Here is a 21,891-nt window from a genome sequence, read left to right as displayed (position 1 = left end):
GTGGTTAGAGATCCGCGAGGTAGGACGCAATCCTTGTACGAAATACAGAAACTCCGCGAGCTGAAAATCGGCTGCATTGTCCACCTATATTCACAGGGCACTTGAAAAAAACATAAAGCATATCCAAGACTCAACGGTAATGGGACGCGGATTGCGTCCTACCCCCGCCCGGACGGTAGTCTGTGTGGGCAGGTCTCTGTGGGGCCACTGTGATGTAAGTATTTTATCCATGCCGTTCATTATTTTTCTCCCATCATTTTAAGCCATAAGCCAAAAACTTAAGTAGGTTGAGAGCTCCAGCGTACCACACAAAAGGAAGCTGCAGTGATAATGACACTCACTGTTGAAACCTTTCTAAGGGCCAACGTGATGTTTTATTACCATCCAACCTATTAATAAGGTCATGTAGACGTGGATGAAGCGAAAAAATAAATATCAGCTTGATCCAAAACTTCTCCAGCTACCAAGAAGTTTTTTAATGGTGGAAGTTCAATCCCTAATTTGTGGTCCGTTCAAGCTTTTTCCTCTCTCATTTTTTGTATCATATCTTAAAATGATCTGAGAAAAACGATGAACGGTGTGGATGAAACACTTACATCACAGTGGGACTTACAGATCCCTGCCCGGACAGATAACCATGCTGGCGAGGGTTGGACGCAATCCGCGTTCTCGGTGATGATGACACTCCCAGTTGAAATCTTACTAGAGACCACCGTGATGATTATTTTCCATACGACTTTTTTTTAAATAATGCGTAGTGTACCTGGACGAAGGGAAAACACAAATATCAGCTTCATCCAAAACTTCCGTGGCACCTGAGAGGTTTTCAACCGCATGTGATTCATCCCAACTGTGTGGCTAAGTTGAGCCTTGGATATTCCTTATTTTTTATTTTATGAACTAAAATGATATGAAAAAAATGAACGGTGTGGATAAAACCCATACATCGCGAGTCGTGCCCAATCCGCGTACCTGAAAATCATACCTCCACTGCAGGCAGAGGCGCTGCATTTTCGTACCTGCAGATCGTGTACCACACACTTGGAACATACATATAATAATCTGAACCACAAATCATATGTGATACATTTTTCCATGTCCAATAAAAAAAATGAAAACAAAATTGGACCGCTTAATATCCAATAAATTAAAATGTTCTCAAATGGACGTGAGCCACATATAGATTTTGTTTTTTGGTGTTTATTTATTTGCTTTTACAAACTGTATGATAGTTAAGATATGAATCTTGTGTTATTTTTTGTTAAACTAACGTTTGGGATCTATTTTATATATGCTACGTTCGCACGGAATCTCCTATACTCCACCCACAGGCACTGAAAAGTTACGGTACATGAATCGCCCGCGGTAAGAAAGGAGACATGTCCTGATAGAGAAATTTCTTACTGTGCGAAATTTATGGCCCACGAAACCTTTTAAGCCCACTTATTTTTAGCTCCCGAGAATAAGCCCCGGATGTATGGATGCACATTTCCTGAACCAAAATACCCCCGATTCTTAAAAAATGTGAAAGCTGGGCCTATAGCTACGGATTATAACCGTAGCCATTACTATAATGCCCTAAAAAAAAATTAATTTTAATTTTTTTTACATGGAGAACTTTATTCTACCTACATTTTTCTCCAATACATATTTATATAAATATGTATATATAAGCATTTTTTTTTCTCTATTTTTTTTTTCATTTCATTTTTTATTCATTTAACAAGAATATCTTTTAAACCAAAACTAGTTACTTAACGTAACATATATGATTTTGAGGTAGGAGAGGCTACTTTAGCCAACCAACTTGGTTATTTTCCAAGATTCTATCAGGTCGATGGTCAAAAATTCATTTCATTCGCTTTGTGATCAATTTCATTCACTTCGCGGTCAATTTCAATCAGTTTGCGGTGAATTTCATTCACTTTAAGGTCAATTCCCTTCACTGCATGGTCAATTTCGTGCATTTCACAGTCAATTCCCTTCACTTCATGGTCAATTTCGTGCATTCCATGGTCAATTTCGGTGATTCCCCTTCACTTCATGGTCTATTCAATTCATTTCACGGTTAATTCTCATGCATGGAAATGACTGTGAAGTGAAAGGAATTGACCGTGAAGTGAAGCGGAATTGCTGGAATTGACCGTGAAATGCATGAAATTGACCGTGAAATGCATTGAATTGATTATGAAGTGAAGCAAATTGGCCGTGAAATGCATGGAAATGACCGTGAAGTGAAGCGAATTGACCGTGAAATGCATTGACTGTGCATGGAAATGCTTCGGCATGCATAGTGGACAACTACATTCTTGCATGAAAGAAAGGACCCGTCAAGCTCGAGACTCCTCCGAACCTGGGTTCAGCCCATTCACTTGTGGCCCATCGTATCAACGGGGCTGAATCCCCCTACTAAACTGGCCCATAGTGATAACCATTCACCTTATAACGCATCAAAGAACCCTCAAATTCTGCCACAAAAATATGAGAAATGCATGTGCAAGTGCTATGACCGACGACCAACTGAAAGTGAACTTATACAAGCAGTGCTCTTGGTTCAGTGATCTAGACAGTTGATCTGATGGGCTGGGCTACCCATTGCACACACCCAAAAAATAAAAAATAAAAATCTATTCATCCAATTTTTAATTATTCATATGTCACAAGAACTGGAAACAAACCAAGCCATCATTCACTAACAATTTTCTTGCACCTTTTCAAGAGTCCATGTTAAAAGCAAAGACCATTTAATAATCCTAATAATCCTCGTTTCCCCCTCCTCTCTCAGGCATTTTTCTTCCACTATAATTCAAAATTAGCTCTGTTCCACAGAACCAAATGAAAAACAAAACACACATTGCAAAGGGTAGATGAGAAAATCTTCCTAGATCCTTAGGAATTACAAGAATTTTCGAAATGCCGCTTGGAAAGCCTGTGTTTCGTTTAGAGGTGGGCATCGAGCTGAGTCGAGTCGAGGTGGGCCAAGCTCAGCTCGACTTGTCCATGATGTACTCGAGTTTGAGCTCGAGCTCGAGCTCGGCCTCGAGCTGAACATTGAAGCTTGGCTTGTTTGCCAAAGCTGTCGAGTCGAGTTCAAGTCGAGCTAGTGGTTCGAGTCGAGTCGAGTTTACCTCAAGTCAAGCTCGAGCTTGTTGGGTGAGAGAGTAATGGATTCTGTTCTTAATCATCCTCCATTGATGAGAAATTCAAAAATCTTAAGAGAATCAAAGCAAAACCCGATAAAAAAACCAAATAAAGCTTCGAATCAAATGAAGAAACCTGTAAGAACTGATCTGTTCTTGATCTTCTTCCACCAGCAGAAATCCAAGTACTAGAAAAGAAACAAAGTAGAACATAGATCAGAAATCCAAGTAAAGAGCTCTAGCCAATCAGATCAATGGATTTCCTTGAAGCTCTAACAAATCTGAGAAGAACCCATCTCGGATTTCTTGGGTTTCTCGCCCAAGAAGTAGATCTCAAGAGATTGAAATCATACTATTGTGGAGCTGAAATGAAAACTGGTGGTGGTGGTGGTCCGAGCGGGGGTGCAGCTGACAGTGGGTAGAGAAAGAGAAGAAAGGGAAAGGGAAAGGGGGTGCGTGCGGTCAGGTAGAGACTCTACTGTTTTTTTTTTTTTTTTTTTTTTAAAGTTTAAACTTAAAACTTATATATATATATATATATATATATATAAAATATTTATTAATCGAGCTCGAGTTCGAGCTTCGAGTCGAGTCAAGTTCGAGTCGAGTTGAAATGCCCCCTGGTCGAACTTGGCTTGAACTCAACTCGAGCTTCAAATAATTAGCTTGGCTTGGCTCGAATCGGCCATTCAAGCCGAATCAATCCGAGCTGACTCGAGCCAAGTCGAGCAAGTTTTTCGAGCTAGCTCGGCTCGTGAACAGCCCTAGTTTCGTTTCCAACTTTTAGCTCATCTACATGAAAATTTCTGATTCTCATAGCAAAATCTGATCTGATCGGTGGGATGTCTGATCGACCCAAAAGAAACCTAGTCGGGGTCGACCGGGTTGGGTTGGGACCCAATCGACCGGGTCAGTGGGCATCGAGTCAGGGTCGACTAGGTCAGGCTGTTTTTTTTTTTTCCCTTGGTGTAATCCCCACTGCCTTTTGTGGGTCCCATTATGATGTATGTGTTATATCCAAACCGTCCATCTATTTGGCGAACTCGTATTAAGGCTTGAGACGAAAAATAAGACACATCTAGCTATCAAGTGGACCACATTGTAAAAGGCAGTAGAGGATTGAACGTCTACCATTAAAACCCTTTTAGGGGTCACTAAAGTTTTGGATCATTATGAAATTTGTTTTTCCTCTTCATCCAGGTCTTTGTGACCTTATGAATATTTTTGATGGAAAATAAATGTTATGGTTTTGTGGTGTGGTCCAATTGATCTTTGGATGTGATTTTTTTTTTTTTTGATAATGCTCCGAAATGATCTCGAAATATGGATGACCCTTGTGGATATGATAAATATAACTGTAGGGCCCATGTAACTTTGATCTCTTTTGAACCGTTTGTACAACTCGGAGTTCGAGGAGCGTAAGAGCTCGTCTTCGAGCACCAGCCGATCAGCTTCTAGAAGGAAAAGCAGGGGCATTTTCGACCTGTGAAAAGCTGTCCATGCAGCTGGGGCTTGTCACTGGGAGATAAAAATAAGTGGGCTTAAAAAGGTTCGTGGGCCATAAATGGGTTGTACAGTGGGAAAGAAGACAGAGATAATCCGCTGGTGTACTGAAATTGTACTAATATGGACGAAATCGGATTGTGTACTGAGTTACTCAGTACGCTCTTATCGTACTGAGTAAACTCAGTTGGGCCCATCATGAATGCATGTGGTTTATCCACGCCATCCATTCGTTTTTCCAGATCATTTTATGGGTTCAACCCAAAATTGATGCATATACAAAGCTCAAGTGGGCCATACCACTGGAAAAAGTGGAACTATTGATTTCAACTGTTGAAAATTTTCTAAGGCCCTCAGTGATATTTATTTGTCATCCAACCTGTTCATAAGATCCGAAGGACATGGATGAAGGGAAAACACAAATATCAGTTTGATCTAAAACTTCTGTTGTCCCCAAGAATTTTTCAACGGTAGATGTTCAATTCACACAGTTTCTGGTGGTATGGTCCATTTGAGGTTTGGATATACTCCATTTTTGAGATTAAGCCCTAAAATTATGTGTTAAAAGAGATGTACGGAGTGGATATAATGCATAAATGACACAGAGGCCCACGGAGTTTACTCGGTACGCTTACCGTACTGAGTTACTCAGTACGCAAGCCGCTCCCAATATGGACAGGCTTCAATCATAAATAGGATCCGTAAATTATGGTCGGAACCGTTTATCCGTTGTATCCTTGATTGAATTGATTATAATGTGCAATAAACGGATTGGAATATGGATTGGGCCATCCTAATTAACAAACGGATGGCTTAAAACTTAATGAGGCAATAGTTCGTTCTTCGTAGATGCAGTGGACAGTTAACATTATCCGAAAATGGATTCCATGTGATGAATGGCATGGATAACAGAGGTGGGCCTCATCTAATGTGGAGTTTTAGTTTAGTCGCGTGGAGTAATTGAACAATCGAACATAACAAGCAGGGGAACGGTTTAGGTGCGGCCCACCTTGATGTATTTATTCTATATCCACACCGTCGATTGTTTTTCTAGAGAATTTTATAATATAATACAAAAATCGAACCAGATCGAAATCTCGTGTGGACCATACTATAGGAAACAGTGATGGTTGAAGCCACCCAGTTAAAAATTTCTTAAGGTCCATTGTAATGTTTAATAATGTTTATTTTCCATCCAACCTTTTGATAATGTAATAAAAATATGGATAAAGGGTCAAAATAAATATCATCTTGATCCAAAACTTCTATGACCCACAAGAAGATTTTAATTGTCAGTAGCCACTGTTTACTGTGCTATGGTGAACCATAGATGTAAATCCATTTAATTTTTTGGATAATGCCCTAAAATGATCAGATGAAACGGATGGACGGCGTCGATGTAGGATAAATACATCAACGTGGGCCGCACTGTCTTGGGTGAGGCCGGAGTCGCACCTAATCCGCACCCAAGAAACAGAGAACGGCATTAATAGCAGCAAATGCTATGGATTTGGGCGTAGGATTCCGAATCCTGATCCCCTGCACCTCTCAATATTGCAAAAGCATTGTATGCCAGATACAGACCGTTCATCGGATAGGACCAAAAGACAAATTTCCATCTCCCGATACTATCATTTGGATCTCTCATCAATGAAAAATGATGGGCAAGTAAAGTGACCAACGGTTCACTTGAGGCATATTTAGTTTCTTAATAATACACAAAACAACTATGCTCCACCTGATGAACGGCCTCGATCTCTTATAGGCCTGCCAAATTAGTACGCGTTTGGATATCAATAATCGAAATCGTACTCTCGCGAGTAGCGAGCGCAATCATATTTGCCACGTGGGGGGTAGACTCCTCCAAGCATATTGCATACTGACTAAACTCTGTGGTGTCAAACGTAATTTATGTATTTCATCCACTCCGTCCATCCGTTTTATAAGATAATTCTAAGTCTAGGAAAAAAAATAAAGCATATTAAAGGCTCAAGTGGACCACACCACATGAGAAATTGTGAATTGAACGTCTGCCATTGAAAGATTCTTGGGGCCACAGAAGTTTTGGATAAAGCTTATATTTGTGTTTTCCCTTAATCCAGGTCTTTTTTATCCTATTAACAGGTTGGATGACAAATAAACATCAATGTGGGCCCTATAAAGCTTTCAACGGTGGAAATTATTATTCCCAATGTTTCCAGTGGTGTGGTCCAACTGAGATTTTGATATACTTCAATTTTTGAATCAACGCCTGAAATGATATAGGAAAACAGATGCACGGCGTGGATAAACTACATAAATTCAAGGTGGGCCCAAATAAAGTTTGCTCCGTACGATAAAAGTCCTATTTTGGACTCTTGTTGAGCTGATGTACAGCTATCCAAACCCTCCAAATAGTGGGTCCCATCGTCAGATTGAGCATATGTCTAAAATCAAACCCGTCAAGATAAAATAACCATTCAATTAATTTCTATTAGATGGATGGTCCAAAGTAAAAATAGTTATTGGTCCGAACACGAATGGAAAAATCAGATGGTTAGTATCATCTTCTCAATGCAGTTTTTCGGATATGCTACGTCCATATTTGTATCTGTCGTCTGGACGGTCTGGATTGCCTTACAACCAGCTCCGTTGATTCCATGACCCCCAAAAAGTGTGCAGATCCAAAACTCAGGTGGGTGTATACACACACGGTGGCCCCTAGGAAGGTTTCAACGGTGGATGTTTCAGTCCCACTTTTCTCTTGGTGTGGGCCACTTGAGTTTTTGATCTCCCTCATTTTTGGTCCCAGAGAAACGTATGGACTGAATGGATATAACACAAATATCACTGTGGGCCCCGCAGAACAATGGGTTGCAGGTTGGACGCAGTTTGGCTGAGGACCCCCAACACCAGCCACCTAGTGGGGGTCAAAGCTCTGTGGATCCGTGATGTATGTGGATCCGTGATGTATGTGGATCCGTGATGTATGTGTTTTATCCGCACCGTTCATCCATTTTTTGATCTCATTTTAGGGTATGAGCCCAAAAATGAGACAGATCCAAAGACTAAGTGGACCAGACCACTGGAAAGAGTGGGGATTGAATGCTTACCGTTGAAAACTTCTTGAGGGGATACATAAGTATTGGATCAATCTGATATTTGTGTTTTCCCTTCATCCGGTGACCTTATGAACAGGTTGGATGACAAATAAACATCACGGTGGGCTTGAGTAAGGTTTCAACAGTGGACGTTATTATCCCCACCGTTTTCTGTGGTGTGGTCCATTTTAGCCTTGGATATTCTTCAATTTTAGGTTCATGGGCTAAAATGAGCTGGAAAAATGGATAGACGGCATGGATAAAACAAATACATTATGGTGGGGCCCACAGAACTTTGACAACAGTTAGCTGGGTCATCAGCCAAACCGCGTCCGGATTACGGGGGATTCCGGTAAGCCGGGTTACAGGCATATAGTGTAAGCGCATCAAGTGTCATACGCAGCCGAGTATCTACAGCTCCTAAAGCCTCTTCCCGCTCTCTCAGGGCTGCTGCTTCTTTCCGGACAGAAATGGCTGTTGCTCTCAAAACCTCCATTTTTCTGCCATCGAGAAAGTCTCACCTCCATTTTTTAAATCCCCTCACCCCAAAATCCATCGTCTCTGCGAAAACTCTCACTCCAATGGCTTCCCTCACTCTCTCTCAGGCCGCGGGTATTTCAGAAACCTTCTCCAGTTTGAAGAAACAAGGCAGAGTAAGCATTTGAATCTCTCCAATTGGCTCTCTTTCTACATATTTTCAGTCATTTTCTTGCTTTTATGTTGTTTTTGTTTAATGGGCATTTCTTATTTTTGAATTTCGGGTTTTTCTCTAGTCGAAATGGATGTTTCGTGGATGGGATTTGAATTGGGCTGCGGTGATTCAGTTGGTTGCATGGTTTTGGTTGATCCGTATTTCGTATTTTCGCTTTTCGGATTCTATTTTAGTCAAATTCGATTTTTTCATTCTGCATTTTGAATTGGGTTGTTTCTGAAAAATGGTTTTATGGCGTGGGTATGATTTCAGTGGCTCCTTTTGCAATCGTTTCATCCATTTTCTTGATTTTGCATAGGTTTTGGTGAATGGGTGTTTCTTATTTTCGAATTTTGAGTTTCTTCGGATTGATTTTGCTTCTTCTTTTTATTTTTATTTTTTCGGTTTGCAGAACTTGAATTGTGTCATTGTGATTTTCAGTTGTTTGTATGATTTTAATGGTGCAGGAATTATCTGACACGCGGCCTGCATCTTCTCATAGTTTTCACAGATTTTCAGTTCTGACAAGTGGGCCTACGCTTTGGTAATTCAGACGATTAGTCTGTTGAATCTAACAGTGGGCGGAGAATGCCCAAAAGTATCCCCGGTTGGATGATGACTGTGACCGATATCAGGATCCTTTTCGGTTGAATGTGTACATTTGTTATAATTCTCTTCTTAGCTGTCTATCTGCATGCCACAGATCAAAATGTTAAGATTATCCTATGAAGGAGATTTATTCAGAGTCCATCCATGGTAGGACACAGTTAGCCAATGGTCTGGATTACGGAACCACTGGTTCCCTTTATCAGAAATGGAAACATGTTTATACTGTGGCAAGACGTGGGTGGTGTTTCATGTGGTTCCGCTTTTTCCTGTTGATATTACCATTTGATTGGGATTATTTGTTGGGTTGTATGAGTTGTTATGCATTAGATTTTCAGAAAAGTGTTAGAGAAAAGGATGCAGTTTGAGAGTACAACTGTTTGTTATTCTATGATCATTTCGAATTTGTTTTATTTTTCATCAGCCTGCTTGTGATTATAGAAGAGTGGTGAAAATTTCCCATTTGTTATTTTTATTGCTTTGGTTTCTTATTTGTTGTGTTTGATTGTTTCATGTAGTTGACTTATGGTAGAAAGAACTATATGTAATGGTACACTAGTTGTTTGGTTGTTTACGAGTTGATAGTTGATACCTCATTCATCTTTCGGATAATGGTTGGAAAGGAAAATTTTGGGAATAGGATGTTCTTCTTTTGAGCTTTTTGATTGTTTGTCTGTTGAGGCTCATTCATTTGGTTGATAATCGGATGGTAGGAAAAGAAGTACCTGCAATTACTCTATGTTGGTTCTTTTTGTTTAGGTGATTTTTTTATTGTATCATGGAAAGTTGTATGGAGGGAAGTTTGCACGGTAGAGTATTAGTTGTTTCATTGTTTACCGGTTGGTATTTGACCATCTTGAAAAAAATTTGAATGGGAGAAAAAGAATAGGTGGAATCCAAAGACAATGAAGATATATTAGTAGAGGGAAACTTCTATTTGTAAGTTTCATATGAGCAACTAGTTTGTTGGTGTGGTTTACCATTTCTAGATTGATCAGCTCTTCTTGGTGAACTTTGGAATTGATGTGCTTGCTCTTGGTAGCAATCCTATTCCAGTTTTTTTTTTTTTTTCCTTCTTCAATGCTGCATTTTAATGATTTCTTTCACGCACAGTCTCTATCAAGAGTCCAGTGTAGTTGCAAAATGATGATGAATTTCTTTCTTTTTTATTAAAGATTTTTTATTTTTTATTTTTATTTTTTGCTGAATTTCATAGAGATTGTTTGTTTAAGATGTACTGCCAATGATCAATATGCAAACTCAAGAAGAAACTTTTGACAGAGGATTCGGGGGTACCCTTTTTCTTGTGATATGTTCTGTTTTGTACTTCTTTATACATTTTTGTCGAAATAACAAATGGATATATGATTTGAGAGTACATCATTGGACAGTGTTAATTCTTTGCGATAATATCGTGTAATCTTGAATCAGCTGATTGTTCTGTTTGATTCAACATAGTTTAGCTTCTAATGAATATGAATGATGCGTAGGTGGCACTTATACCTTATATTACTGCCGGTGATCCCGATCTATCAACAACAGCAGAAGCGTTGAAAGTACTTGATACCTGTGGTTCGGACATCATTGAATTGGGTGTACCCTACTCCGATCCATTGGCAGATGGCACAGTTATCCAGGTGTGGTTGTCTTGCAACTTTCTTGCCACTGTTTTTTCATTCCTCCTGAGATGTCTTGGTGTTTCATTTTTTCATTTCCTTTTCCTGCGATGTCTTGATGTTTCATTTTGTTTCCAGGCTGCTGCTACCTGCGCTCTAGCAAAAGGGATCAGTTTTGATGCTATAGTTTCCATGTTGGAGGAGGTATGACTGTTCAGATCACTGTGATACAGATAAAACTTGTCTGTCAATTATATTTATGTCTCTCACTCTCTCTACAGTCTGTACACAAAGAAATGGAGTTGTTGAAAATCAGGATGCTAGAGTCAGTTTCTAATAAAGTTAACAGTTTTATTGCGAAAAGAAGAAAGAAACTGTAGAAGGGGTTGGTTTTGCTCTATACAAAAGGAGAATTTAGATAAACCCACTTTTGCATAACTATCTGCTAACCTATGTGCATCCACATGTACCATAATTACATTACATTACATGAATGACCGAAATTTTGACTAGAGAAACTTCGCTTGGTGAATCAATTTAATTTTACTAGGAGTACACAGCTCTCTGTGTACGTGCTGTTGGTGTATATCTTTTAGTTATTTTTTATGTGCTTTGATTCAAATGATAATTATCTCATTAGCCCTTTGTAATCAGGAGATAAAGTGCTCAGGAGGAGAGATGTATATACAACTCTCTCTCTCTCTCTCTCTCTCTCTCTCTCTCTCTCTCTCTATCTCACGCACACCTATCCACTTCCTCTCTCTTCTATCTTCTTGTTTACTCTTGACTAAACCTACATGCTATTGCGGTGGAACTGATCCTCTTCTCTTCCTTAAGCAGTGTATTCCACTAATATCATGCTTTGCATGTCAAGGTATTCAAAATCGGTTACATAATGCCCGTAACGACCGTTATGTAACAGTAATGGTCATAACCGTTGCACGTTAGGGGGTCGAAACAGTTGTAACGACCATTACAGAAAAAACAGGCCGTAAAGGCCCTGTAATGGTCCCGTAATGGTCCCGTAACGGTCCTGTAACAGTTTTTTCAAAAAAAAAAAAAAGAAGACTGTAACGGCTGATACAGGGGTGTAATGGCCCGTATCATAACGGTAACGGTGGTGGCTGTTATGGCCACCATTACTGTTTTGGAACACCTTGCTGCACATGTACACGGAGCTGTGTACTCTAACAAGTATGATAATTTTTCATCAGATCAAATTATTGACAAAATCAGTAAAAAAAATGGCGAAAGAACATGTATGGAAGAATTGGATGGGAAGACATCAGGCACCAAAAAGCATGTTAGTGGTACTAGGATGATGCTGAAAAAGGCAAAAAGCAAATTATCATTGTCATTCATAGAAAATCATTATTGATGATGGATCTTTGTTACATTGGTCAATGGATAGGCCTTCCATAATCCTAAGATCATAGCATAATTCACAAAAATTCCAAACTGCAACATCCCTGCTCCCATCCCCACTCAGTTCAAAACTTGGCAAAACAATGATATTTTCTTTAATTTTATAAACTTCCTGTTTCACCACAAAGATCTCACATCAAAGAATTGGATTTCTCTTATTCAAGATATCAGCCAGATTCTGAATAAAATCAATAGATGGATTTCCTCCTCAGGGTGGCTAGAATTTTAAGTCGACAGGCGTCCCATAGGAATTCAGGTGATTCAGGTATTGAAGTGGTAAGGGTGAGAAAGGCTTGACAAGGCTTGTTTTTTCTGGTCTAGTTAGGAGAGGGGATGTGAGCTATATGCAGAATTAATGTCAATCAAAATATGGATTGCCTTATTGTAGAGTCTTGTATATTTCAAGTCCTGTTAATTGTTTTAGATGACTCTAAGAATGCAGCTGTGTGGCAACCGTTAAATACGTAGCTACATACTTGGAAATGGGTTTTTATTTAAGTGATATTAAGGCTAGGGTGTCTATGGGAGAGGATTAGGTGAGACGCTGGCCTCACCCAAGATGGTGCGGCCCTTACCATGAGGCCCACCTTGATGTACTTAATCTGTATCCATGCTGTCCATCTGTTTTTTCAGATCATTTTAGGGTATTATCCCAAAAATGAAGCAGATCCAATTATCAGGTGGATCATACTATAGGAAACAGTGGTGATTGAACGCTTTACCATTAAAAACTTCTTAGGGTGCACCTTAATGTTTCCGTAGTGTTTATTTACCATCCAATCTGTTGATAAGGTCACATAAGCCTGGATGAAGGGAAAAAATATAAGCTTGATCCAAAACTTTTGTGGCCCATTAATGGTCTGTTTCCTGTGGTATGGTCCACCTGATAATTGAATCTGCTTCATTTTTGGGATAATGCCCTAAAATGATCTGGAAAAACTGATGGACGGTGTGGATACAGATTAAGTACATCAAGGTGGGCCCCACGGTAAGGGCCACACCGTTCTGGGCGAGGCCGGGGTCTCACCTAATCTGCTCCCCATGTCTATGTTGTCAATCTTTTCTGTTCACATGTCTATGTTGTCAATCAGTATCCATTACCTTTTGAGGATTGCTGTCTGTCCTTTTTCTATAACAAAGTTGCGTTATTTACATTAAAAATAAAAAATAAAAAATCTTGCTGCGCGCAGCTAATTCGTTGAATTGGTCGTGGCAAAACCCATTTGAAATGCTAATAATTATTTGAAGCCTAACATCATTCTGAAATGGTTCATCTCCATCGTACTTACCACATTAAAAGTCTCATGAACCCATGTTTCTTCGACACATTAATCATCTTTCACTTTCTTTTGTGTTTTGTGCATGCATATTTTCTTACTAGACACCGACCTGTATCCCCGGTAGATGGGAAATACTAATTCTCTAGCTTTTGTAATTTTTTTGGTTCATGTTCTCCCTTTTAATTCTTCATACCTTGTATTGTGATGTAAATCTGGTCCACATACATCCTTCTAGCAACCTATATGGTTTTCTTCTACTTTGAACTTCTTAACAATGCGCAAGTTTGAATTATGTGCTATTAAGTTCTGATATAGGCTTTCATTGCAGGTGGTTCCTCAAGTATCCTGTCCAATCAGTTTATTCACATATTACAACCCAATTCTTAAGCGTGGAATTCATGAGTTCATGTCTACCATAAAAGATGCTGGTGTACATGGTAATTTACGTCAACTAAAATAATCGCCTTTATTTAATGTTTTGATAAAATAGAATCCATGTATCATATTTATATATCAAAATCATGTATGTGTGTCATTATTTATGTCAACTTTTGCTAATGTATTGGAATACAAGGGAGAAAATATCTTTTCCACTGAAATCCGAATTTCCTAGCAAATTAGGAATTTGGCATGGCTTTATCTATTTTTGGATAGTATGCTTACTTTTCCACGTGTTTCCCAATGATTCTATACACCATTTTTAGGAAATTGTGTTGGTTTCTATGTTTGTAACGTGTTATTTTAACTAGAATCATTCCTTTTTCTTTCTCAGTCAAGGTTGGCAATGAGGACTTCACCATGTTGTTCGATTACTGGGCAACATTACCATGTCGTTATTCTACCACCAACTAGCTTTACCATGCCATTTTGTGCCACCATTTGAAGTGCCCATCCTTTTCAGTTCATGACATGGTCACTTATCTCTTTCCATACATATAGTTTATCCGAATCCTTGTTAACAGGTTTTGCTTGCAAAACATCATTAAGGGAAATCAATCTCCCAAAATATTCAGAAATCCCCACGTGAGAGAGAGGGAGAGGGCCTTGGTGCATACAATAGAAAAGTAAAAGCAAACAGAAGGGTGAGAGAATTACTTGTGATTTTATCTTCAATGCCAACGTGGTGGAGGTGAGCTAAGGAGTATTGAATCTTCAACTTAACAAAAGAAAATCTATTTATAGTAAAACTAGGAAAAGAAATTATGACCTTCCAAAGAATCATGTACATCAAACACCACGGTTGAAGGGTTCGAACTTTAGTCATTGTGTGATTTGGAAAGGCTAAGGGAGAGGAGGAGGAGGAATATCAATTGTTTATTAGATTGTTTTGTGAATATTTTTTTAATAAAAGAATCTCCATTTCAAAATTCAAATCATTTTCATGTTCGTATTTCGAAACTCAAAGGGATACACATGATAGGAAATTCTTTTTCCAACCGAATTCTTGTTAAATATTCCATTTTTGACAAACCAGGCCATATATACCACTAACGATTTTGAATCAAATTGTATCAATTGTTTATTAGATCATTTTGTGAATCATTGTTTAATAAAAGAATCTATGTTTCAAAATTCCACAGGTATCCAGTAAGATTTACAATCACCTTTGGATTAAACAAACCTTTCAATTATTCCCATGTTCATATTTCGAAACTCAAAAGGAATGCACATGATAGGAATTTCTTTTTCCGACCGAATTCTTCCTAAATATTCTATTTTTCTATGAACCAGGCCTTATATACCACTAACGATTCTGACAGGCCCCTCAAGAAATAATACCCGGGCTAAAAAAAAAAAACTTTAAGTTGAAGCATGATTATTATTATTAAGTTAAAGGCATTAGCGGACAATGACTTTTCAGTTGTTACTTGCTGGCCTCAAAGTGTCTCCTCTATTTGTAGAAGTATAGAGAAAGAGAAAAGAAAAGAAAGAGGAAGAAGAGAAGGAACCTAAAATTCAAGGTTGATGCCCCCACTCTCTTTCTTTATATACTGAATTTTCTACTGATGACAAAAGTACTCTTAATAGAAAAAGAAAAATCCCATCATGTCCAAACCACTATAAGTAAAAGAGCAAGCATAGAAACAAATCTAAGTGAGCCTAGGTGGGTCGTACAATGGTCCTGCCCACATCCACATCCATTAACACCCCCCTCATGCTAGAGCGTAGATGTTGTCGATGCCAAGATTGGAGTATATGCGTGTAGCTTGACTGTGATGAAGAGCCTTGGTAAACACATCAATAAGTTGATCCTGAGATCGGATATGTGGTGTAGAGATTTCGCTATTGGAAACCTTCTCACATATAAAGTGACGGTCAACTTCAATGTATTTAGTTCTTTCATGATAATATTGTTCAAAATGTAGGCTACAATCTGATTATCACTGAATAACTGCATAAGTAGATTCACTGGAAACCCCATTTCTTACAATAGTTTCTTGATTCACATTAACTCAAGGGTTGGATGAGCCATTGCTTTATATTCTGCTTTAGTACTTAATTGGGCCACCACACTCTACTTCTTTCTCTTCCATGTGATTAGATTTCCTCCCACAAACGTGCAATATCCAGTAGTAGATTGTTTATCTGCTAAAGAACTTGCTCAAATTACATCAAAGTACCCTATGACCTGAAGATGATCATTCCATTTATATAAATTCCCTAACCTGATGCTCCTTTAAGGTATCACAGAATCAAAATAACTACATCCACATGAGGTACTTTCAGAGAGCTCATAAACTGGCTTACCATGCTCACAATATAAGATGTCTGGTCAAGCGATACTTAAGTAGATAAGTTTTCTAACCGATCTTTTATACCTCCATGGGTCTTCCACTGCATCTCCTTGGTCACTTACAAGTTTGTGATTAGGATCCATTGGTGTATCGACTAGCTTAGTACCAAGAAGACCTGTCTCCATGAGCAAATCCAAAACATATTTCCGTTTAGATTTAGATCAATCCCTTTCTTACTCCTACACCAAGAAAGTATCAAAGATGACCCAGATCTTTTGTGAGGAAATGTCATTGAAGGTACTTCTTTAGCTCTTCAATCTCCATATTCTCACTTCTTGCAAAAACAATATCATCCGTATACACTACATGCACAATGAAGCCTGAGGTACCTTTATGTAAAAAGAGCAGAATGATCAGTATGGCTTCGAACAAAGCCATAATTCAACACAACTTTGTTGAATTTGTCAAACCATGCACGTGGAGGCTATTTCAACCCATAAATCGCCTTACACAGTTTACACGCTTTGTCAGACTCCCTTTGAGCAACAAATCTAGGTGATTTCTCCATAAAAACTTCCTCTGTCAGATCACCATGATGTAAGGCATTTTTACATCAAGTTGGAAGAGGGGCCAGTCATGATTAACAACCATAGACAGTATAATACGAATGGAGTGCAACTTGGTCATAAGAGAGAAGGTTTCAGTGTAATCAACACAAAGGGTTTGAGAAATCCCTTAGCAACTAAGCGAGTCTTTAGACATTTAATCATACTGTTAGGATAAAACCTAATTGTGTAGACCCAGCTGTAACCAACAACACGTTTATTGGTAAGTAAACTAGTTAGTTCCCAAGTGTTGTTCCGATAAAGGGCAACCGTTTCCTCTTCCATTGCTTGCTTTCACCCCTTATGTAGCAATGCTTGCTTATATGACTTGGGAATAGAATGAAAAAACAAGAATAGGGCAAACTTATGGAAATTTGGATATAAACAGTTAAAAGAAACATATTTAGAGATAGGGTGATCGGTGCATGCGTGCTTACCTTTTTTCAAAGTAATAGAAATACCAGACATATCTAGAGAACTCACTAGATCATAAGGCTTGGAAGAAGATATGGGTGGATGGCACGTCATAATTAATTGCACTGCACTATCTGCTCATTTTTGTCATGAGTAGACCTTCAACTGAGATGCAGTGAGAATGGAAGAGTTGGCAGAGAGAGGAGGTTGGATGATGTCTTCTTCATTTACAGTAGGTACAGCCACGACTTCTGCATGAAGAGATTTACTGTCTCTTGAGAAGAATGGAGTAGACTAGAAAAAGTAACATCTGCATATGCATATTGTTTTTGAATTGAGGTATTGTAACAATGATAACCTCTATGTCAGCGAGTATTCAAGAAAAATACATTTAACTGCTCGAGGATCTAATTTTTCATGGCCCAACTTCAACTGATGAAAAAAGCATGCACATCCAAAAATTTTGGGAGGAAAACAAAACAACGGAGTATCTGGGATTAATATTTGATAAGGTGATCGACCCATCAAAACAGACGAGGCCATTTGATTTATCAGGAAGCATGCCGTGAGTACTGCATCATTATAAAAAATTTGGGAACATTTGTGTGAATTAATAGAGCATGAGTTACCTCAACTAGGCAACGATTTATCCGTTTTGCAACACCGTTTTATTATGGGGTGCGTGCACATGATGTTTGATGCAGGATTCATGTTTCAAAAGTACTGACTAAAAGCTTGGGACATATGTTCCTTGGCATTATTAAAACGAAACACATACACTTTTGAATTAAACTAATTTTGTACTTCTAAGTGAAAAGTCTTAAAAATATACAATAATTCGTACATGTCTTTTATTAAATAAATTCACATCGTTATCGAGAAATCATCAACAAATGTAATAAAATAATTATACCCTGACTTGAGACACATGTTGTCACGCTCCAGACTCGGTGACCGGACTCACAAGGAATCTGATAGCTGGTTTTGGCCGCAACAACCTCCGTAGTACCCCATTCTCGAGTCCTGGCTCAGGTTTCGACCCTGGGATCCCACAAGGAGGATTTCCATAGCATAAATCTAATCCGATAGGGTACACCCAAGATCATAACACGGTAATCTCAGAAAGTAACCATAGGAACGCATTGCAAAATCTACTAGAATTTAAGCTTTTACAGGTACATAAGGCTTAAAAGGAAATACTTAAGGTAAGGGAAGAGAAAAGTCTACAACGGGTCCTCAGCACGCTCCAATCCAATGCCCCACCGCTACTGCACCGACCTAGGATCTCCTGCACGCATCAATCATGCATAAGCTTATAGAAAGCTCAGAGGGTGGTGAAGGTGTGTGACAATGGTGCTCAGAAGAAGATAGGAGAGAATGCAGAAGGAAACATGGATGACACTAGCCGTACCGAGGCTAAGCTATGAATGCAGTAAGCCGTACCCAGGGCTATGCAATGTAATACATGAGTACCGGACGCCATACCAAGGCGATGCAACATAAGGCTTATATAGCTGATGCCAATACAATGTGAAGTAATGCCAGTCCTCATATCCAATCCATACATCAAGTATAGTTCCATCATAAGAAATCCACCGGGGTCAAGTACACTGAAGGATGACTGCCGCTCTCCAAGACCCGTACAGTCAAACGAGTGTAGGAGACTTCTCTACTCGCCTGTGGACAGCCAATCACCAACAATGCTCGACGGTAGCGAACCCATTTACGAGTTGGTCAGACTCAGCCTAGCTATGCCCCCTTACTTAGGCGGGTAAGGCCAAACCCCATCTCAACCGACCTCGCAACAGTGAGAGTCGCGGCCTAACGGTATAAGGCACTCGGACGCTCATGATTTCCACTCGGTCTCGGCGTTGAGGCGTCTCTTCGGTACTGTGAAGGTTTAGGGGCTTTCACCCAGGGACATCCTATGCGCCCCAAATGCTCAAGTATCATTTCCGGTGTCCACACACGGCCATCTACGATATATCTGTGGAGGCTACAACCCCGATGAAGCAAGAGCAAATATCCACATGCTATGCAATGCCAGATGCATGAATCATACAATTACCCATGCATCAATCCCAAGCATCCATCGTGCTCAAGAGGGGAAACTCCATCCCTCAGGGAGATACCAACATGTCCTATACAATGGCACAACCATGGCCAATCATACCTCAACCAAGCATGCATATGATGTGTATGGGAGTGGGCCATGAAGATGAATAGGGGTGCCAATGAGGTGAAGATGAACTCTCTACCTAACCATGAAGGGTCTAGGTACTTAACCAATTCCTCATAAGGAATAAAACCTCTATTGGGGGCCCATTTACCTGGGGTAGCCCACGAGACTAAGCATACAAGCTATGGGACTAAATAATATAGAGATGGGCCTAGCAAGAGTCTAAGGTAGGCATTCAACCACACTTAGATATAAATGGGCCTAGAGGGGTCCATAATGGGGACATTCAACCACCATTTCCCAATAGGCATAACCAACCATAATCCATATAGCTATAAGGCCCAAGGCCCACATCCAAACTACATACATAAGCCCCACATAAAGGCATGAGAAAAAGAGTCCAATACTACCTTCAACAACATGGGCCCAAAGAGGGGAATCAAGGCCCAAGACCCAAGTCCCAATGGCCATAGAATCCGTGCATTTAGTTGGACTTGGTGGGCAGCCCATGAACACAAATACATGGCCCAAAAACAAGTCTAAGTTGAGTGAAATGGGCCTCACAACATCAGCCCAATAACTGGTAATTTAAGTGAGCATTCAAGGGCCCAATTCCACCCTCACCTCAGCCTACAAGTCCAGCAAAATGTGGAAGCAGCCCATACATATTGCTGGGCCAAGTTGGGACGTCCCAGCCCAATCTGGGCTCGCTCGAAGTCCCAAAAATCTGGTCTATATTTGGGTCCACAAATGATCATCAATGGTGACCCAAAAATGCATTAATTAAGCCCAAGAATATTCTAAAATATAAGGGAGCAACAAATACCCAAATTCCTCAATATGGTGGGCCCCACAACCAATAAAAATCGAGCAATAAGAATGTTTATTTGGGGCCCTTGCTGGACTTTTAGCCCACCCAATATCCTGGGCCTGTTGAAGTCCAAAAACTTGTCAAATCATGTGGGAATTAATCCCATAAGGGCCAACATTATTCATAGGGGGCCCCACCAGATGAAGGAAATTTGGCACACAAATCAAGTGGGCCTGCTGCTGGTTTGCAAGACCAGCAGCAGCCTAGAAGCAATGGGCACCCCAAGGGCCTGGGCGGTCCAAGGCCTGGACGGCCTGGCCCATATACATGCAACAAGGTGGGCTCCACATGTCCCAAGGTGGGTCCCACAGGGGACGTCCACCTAGGGTGGACCCTTCCCACGTGGGCCACCCAATGAAGGGACGGCTGGGTGAAACACATACCCATGGTGGGCCTGCACACTGGACGTCCAGCAGGGGCGCTGGTCCAGCTCAATGGCCCCACAATCATGGCCCAATGGGCCCTCTATAATATCAGAGGTGGGCCCCAAAAATCATATACTAAGTCCAGTGGACTGGGGCCCAAAGATTTCTACAACAACAAAGAGGACAACAAAGTTGGGAAGAAAATTTTGCTACATACATGTTGCTGTCCTCAATTTGGGCACTCCATTGGAGTGGGTCTAGGGCCTCTAAAATTCTGGAAATTGGGGCCAAGGTCCCTCAATATGTATATAACAAGATAGAGTCCAGAAAAGTGGCCCACCTATAATACAAATATTTATGAATTATGGTTTTTATCAGACTATATTGCTGGACTGCACAACAGAAAATCTGGCAGTCCAACCATCTTGGCCCACTCTTTTGGATGCCCAAATGAGGTCAGTTGAAGCTGAAAATTTGCATGCATGTAGGTGGGGTCCACACCATCAAGAATAACCTATCACATGGGACCAAACACCCCACCAAATGTCCAAGAATCTGGGCTCAAGATGACCCAAAATCTGTCCAGACAGTTTCTGGACAGCAACATATAACTGAAAATAAATAAATGTAATCACCATTTAAAAGGGGGATTCATCCCATAAAATGTGTGATATGGACCACCCCAGTGGGCCCCACAAACATTCAAACCTTTCCCATCACAAAATACCATTTGCATGTGCCCTTTTTGGGTGCATTTAGGGCCCTACGTCCATGGAGTGGACTGTCATGGACGTCCGTTCCCCTTGGACGGTCCGGATGGTTCTGAGCCACAAGGTGGGCCACACACATCAAGATCAGAGATGTAAACAAGAAAAAGTAAGAAGATTCGCCCACAAGGGAAGAGGCTCCGCCACATTGAGGCCCTTCCCTTCATCACACAATCATATACATCCAATATTGCAAGATTACAAGGATCTACATGATCATAGGACTTTCTACTTAAGATCTATGGTAGAGATGCAATCTCTACCAAGGATCAAGGGCCTAGATGACCCAAGGATCCCTGATCAAAGAAAGAAAAGCCATGTAGACGTCCATGGAGAATGGCCCCCTGCATGGAATATGCATGCACAAAAGATGAACTATGAGCCACATCCATGGAGTCATGGGGGCCACCACCATCATTTGATGGGCCCCACAAGCTCCATCATGAAAGAAATGGGAAGAACAGCTAAGAAATTAAAGAAATCAGAATTTGTAACTACATGCACACCCACCTCAATGATCTATCTCCAAATCTACACCACCATGATCCTCAAGCTCTAAGGAAGAGGTTTCTAAGGTGAAGATGGGCTAGAGAAGGTTGGATTAGAGGGGATTA

General features: G+C 40.1%; 1 protein-coding gene across 1 annotated transcript in view; it reads left to right on the top strand.

Annotated features, from left to right (window-relative positions):
• The first annotated feature begins 8,160 nt into the window (after positions 1–8,160).
• Positions 8,161–21,891, top strand: part of LOC131248941 (tryptophan synthase alpha chain-like) — a 57,222-nt gene continuing 43,491 nt past the window's right edge. Inside the window, exons 1-4 of the mRNA XM_058249469.1 lie at positions 8,161–8,376; positions 10,511–10,657; positions 10,775–10,840; positions 13,670–13,778. Of these exons, the coding sequence (XP_058105452.1) occupies positions 8,194–8,376; positions 10,511–10,657; positions 10,775–10,840; positions 13,670–13,778 (505 nt within the window). The 5' untranslated portion in view covers positions 8,161–8,193. The remainder of the gene's footprint in view (positions 8,377–10,510; positions 10,658–10,774; positions 10,841–13,669; positions 13,779–21,891) is intronic.

Source organism: Magnolia sinica, chromosome 6 (assembly GCF_029962835.1).
Source record: "Magnolia sinica isolate HGM2019 chromosome 6, MsV1, whole genome shotgun sequence".
In the NCBI taxonomy this organism is placed as follows: Eukaryota; Viridiplantae; Streptophyta; class Magnoliopsida; order Magnoliales; family Magnoliaceae; genus Magnolia; species Magnolia sinica.
The sequence above is the reverse complement of the archived record's forward strand: the minus strand, read 5'-3'. Positions and strand labels throughout refer to the sequence as shown.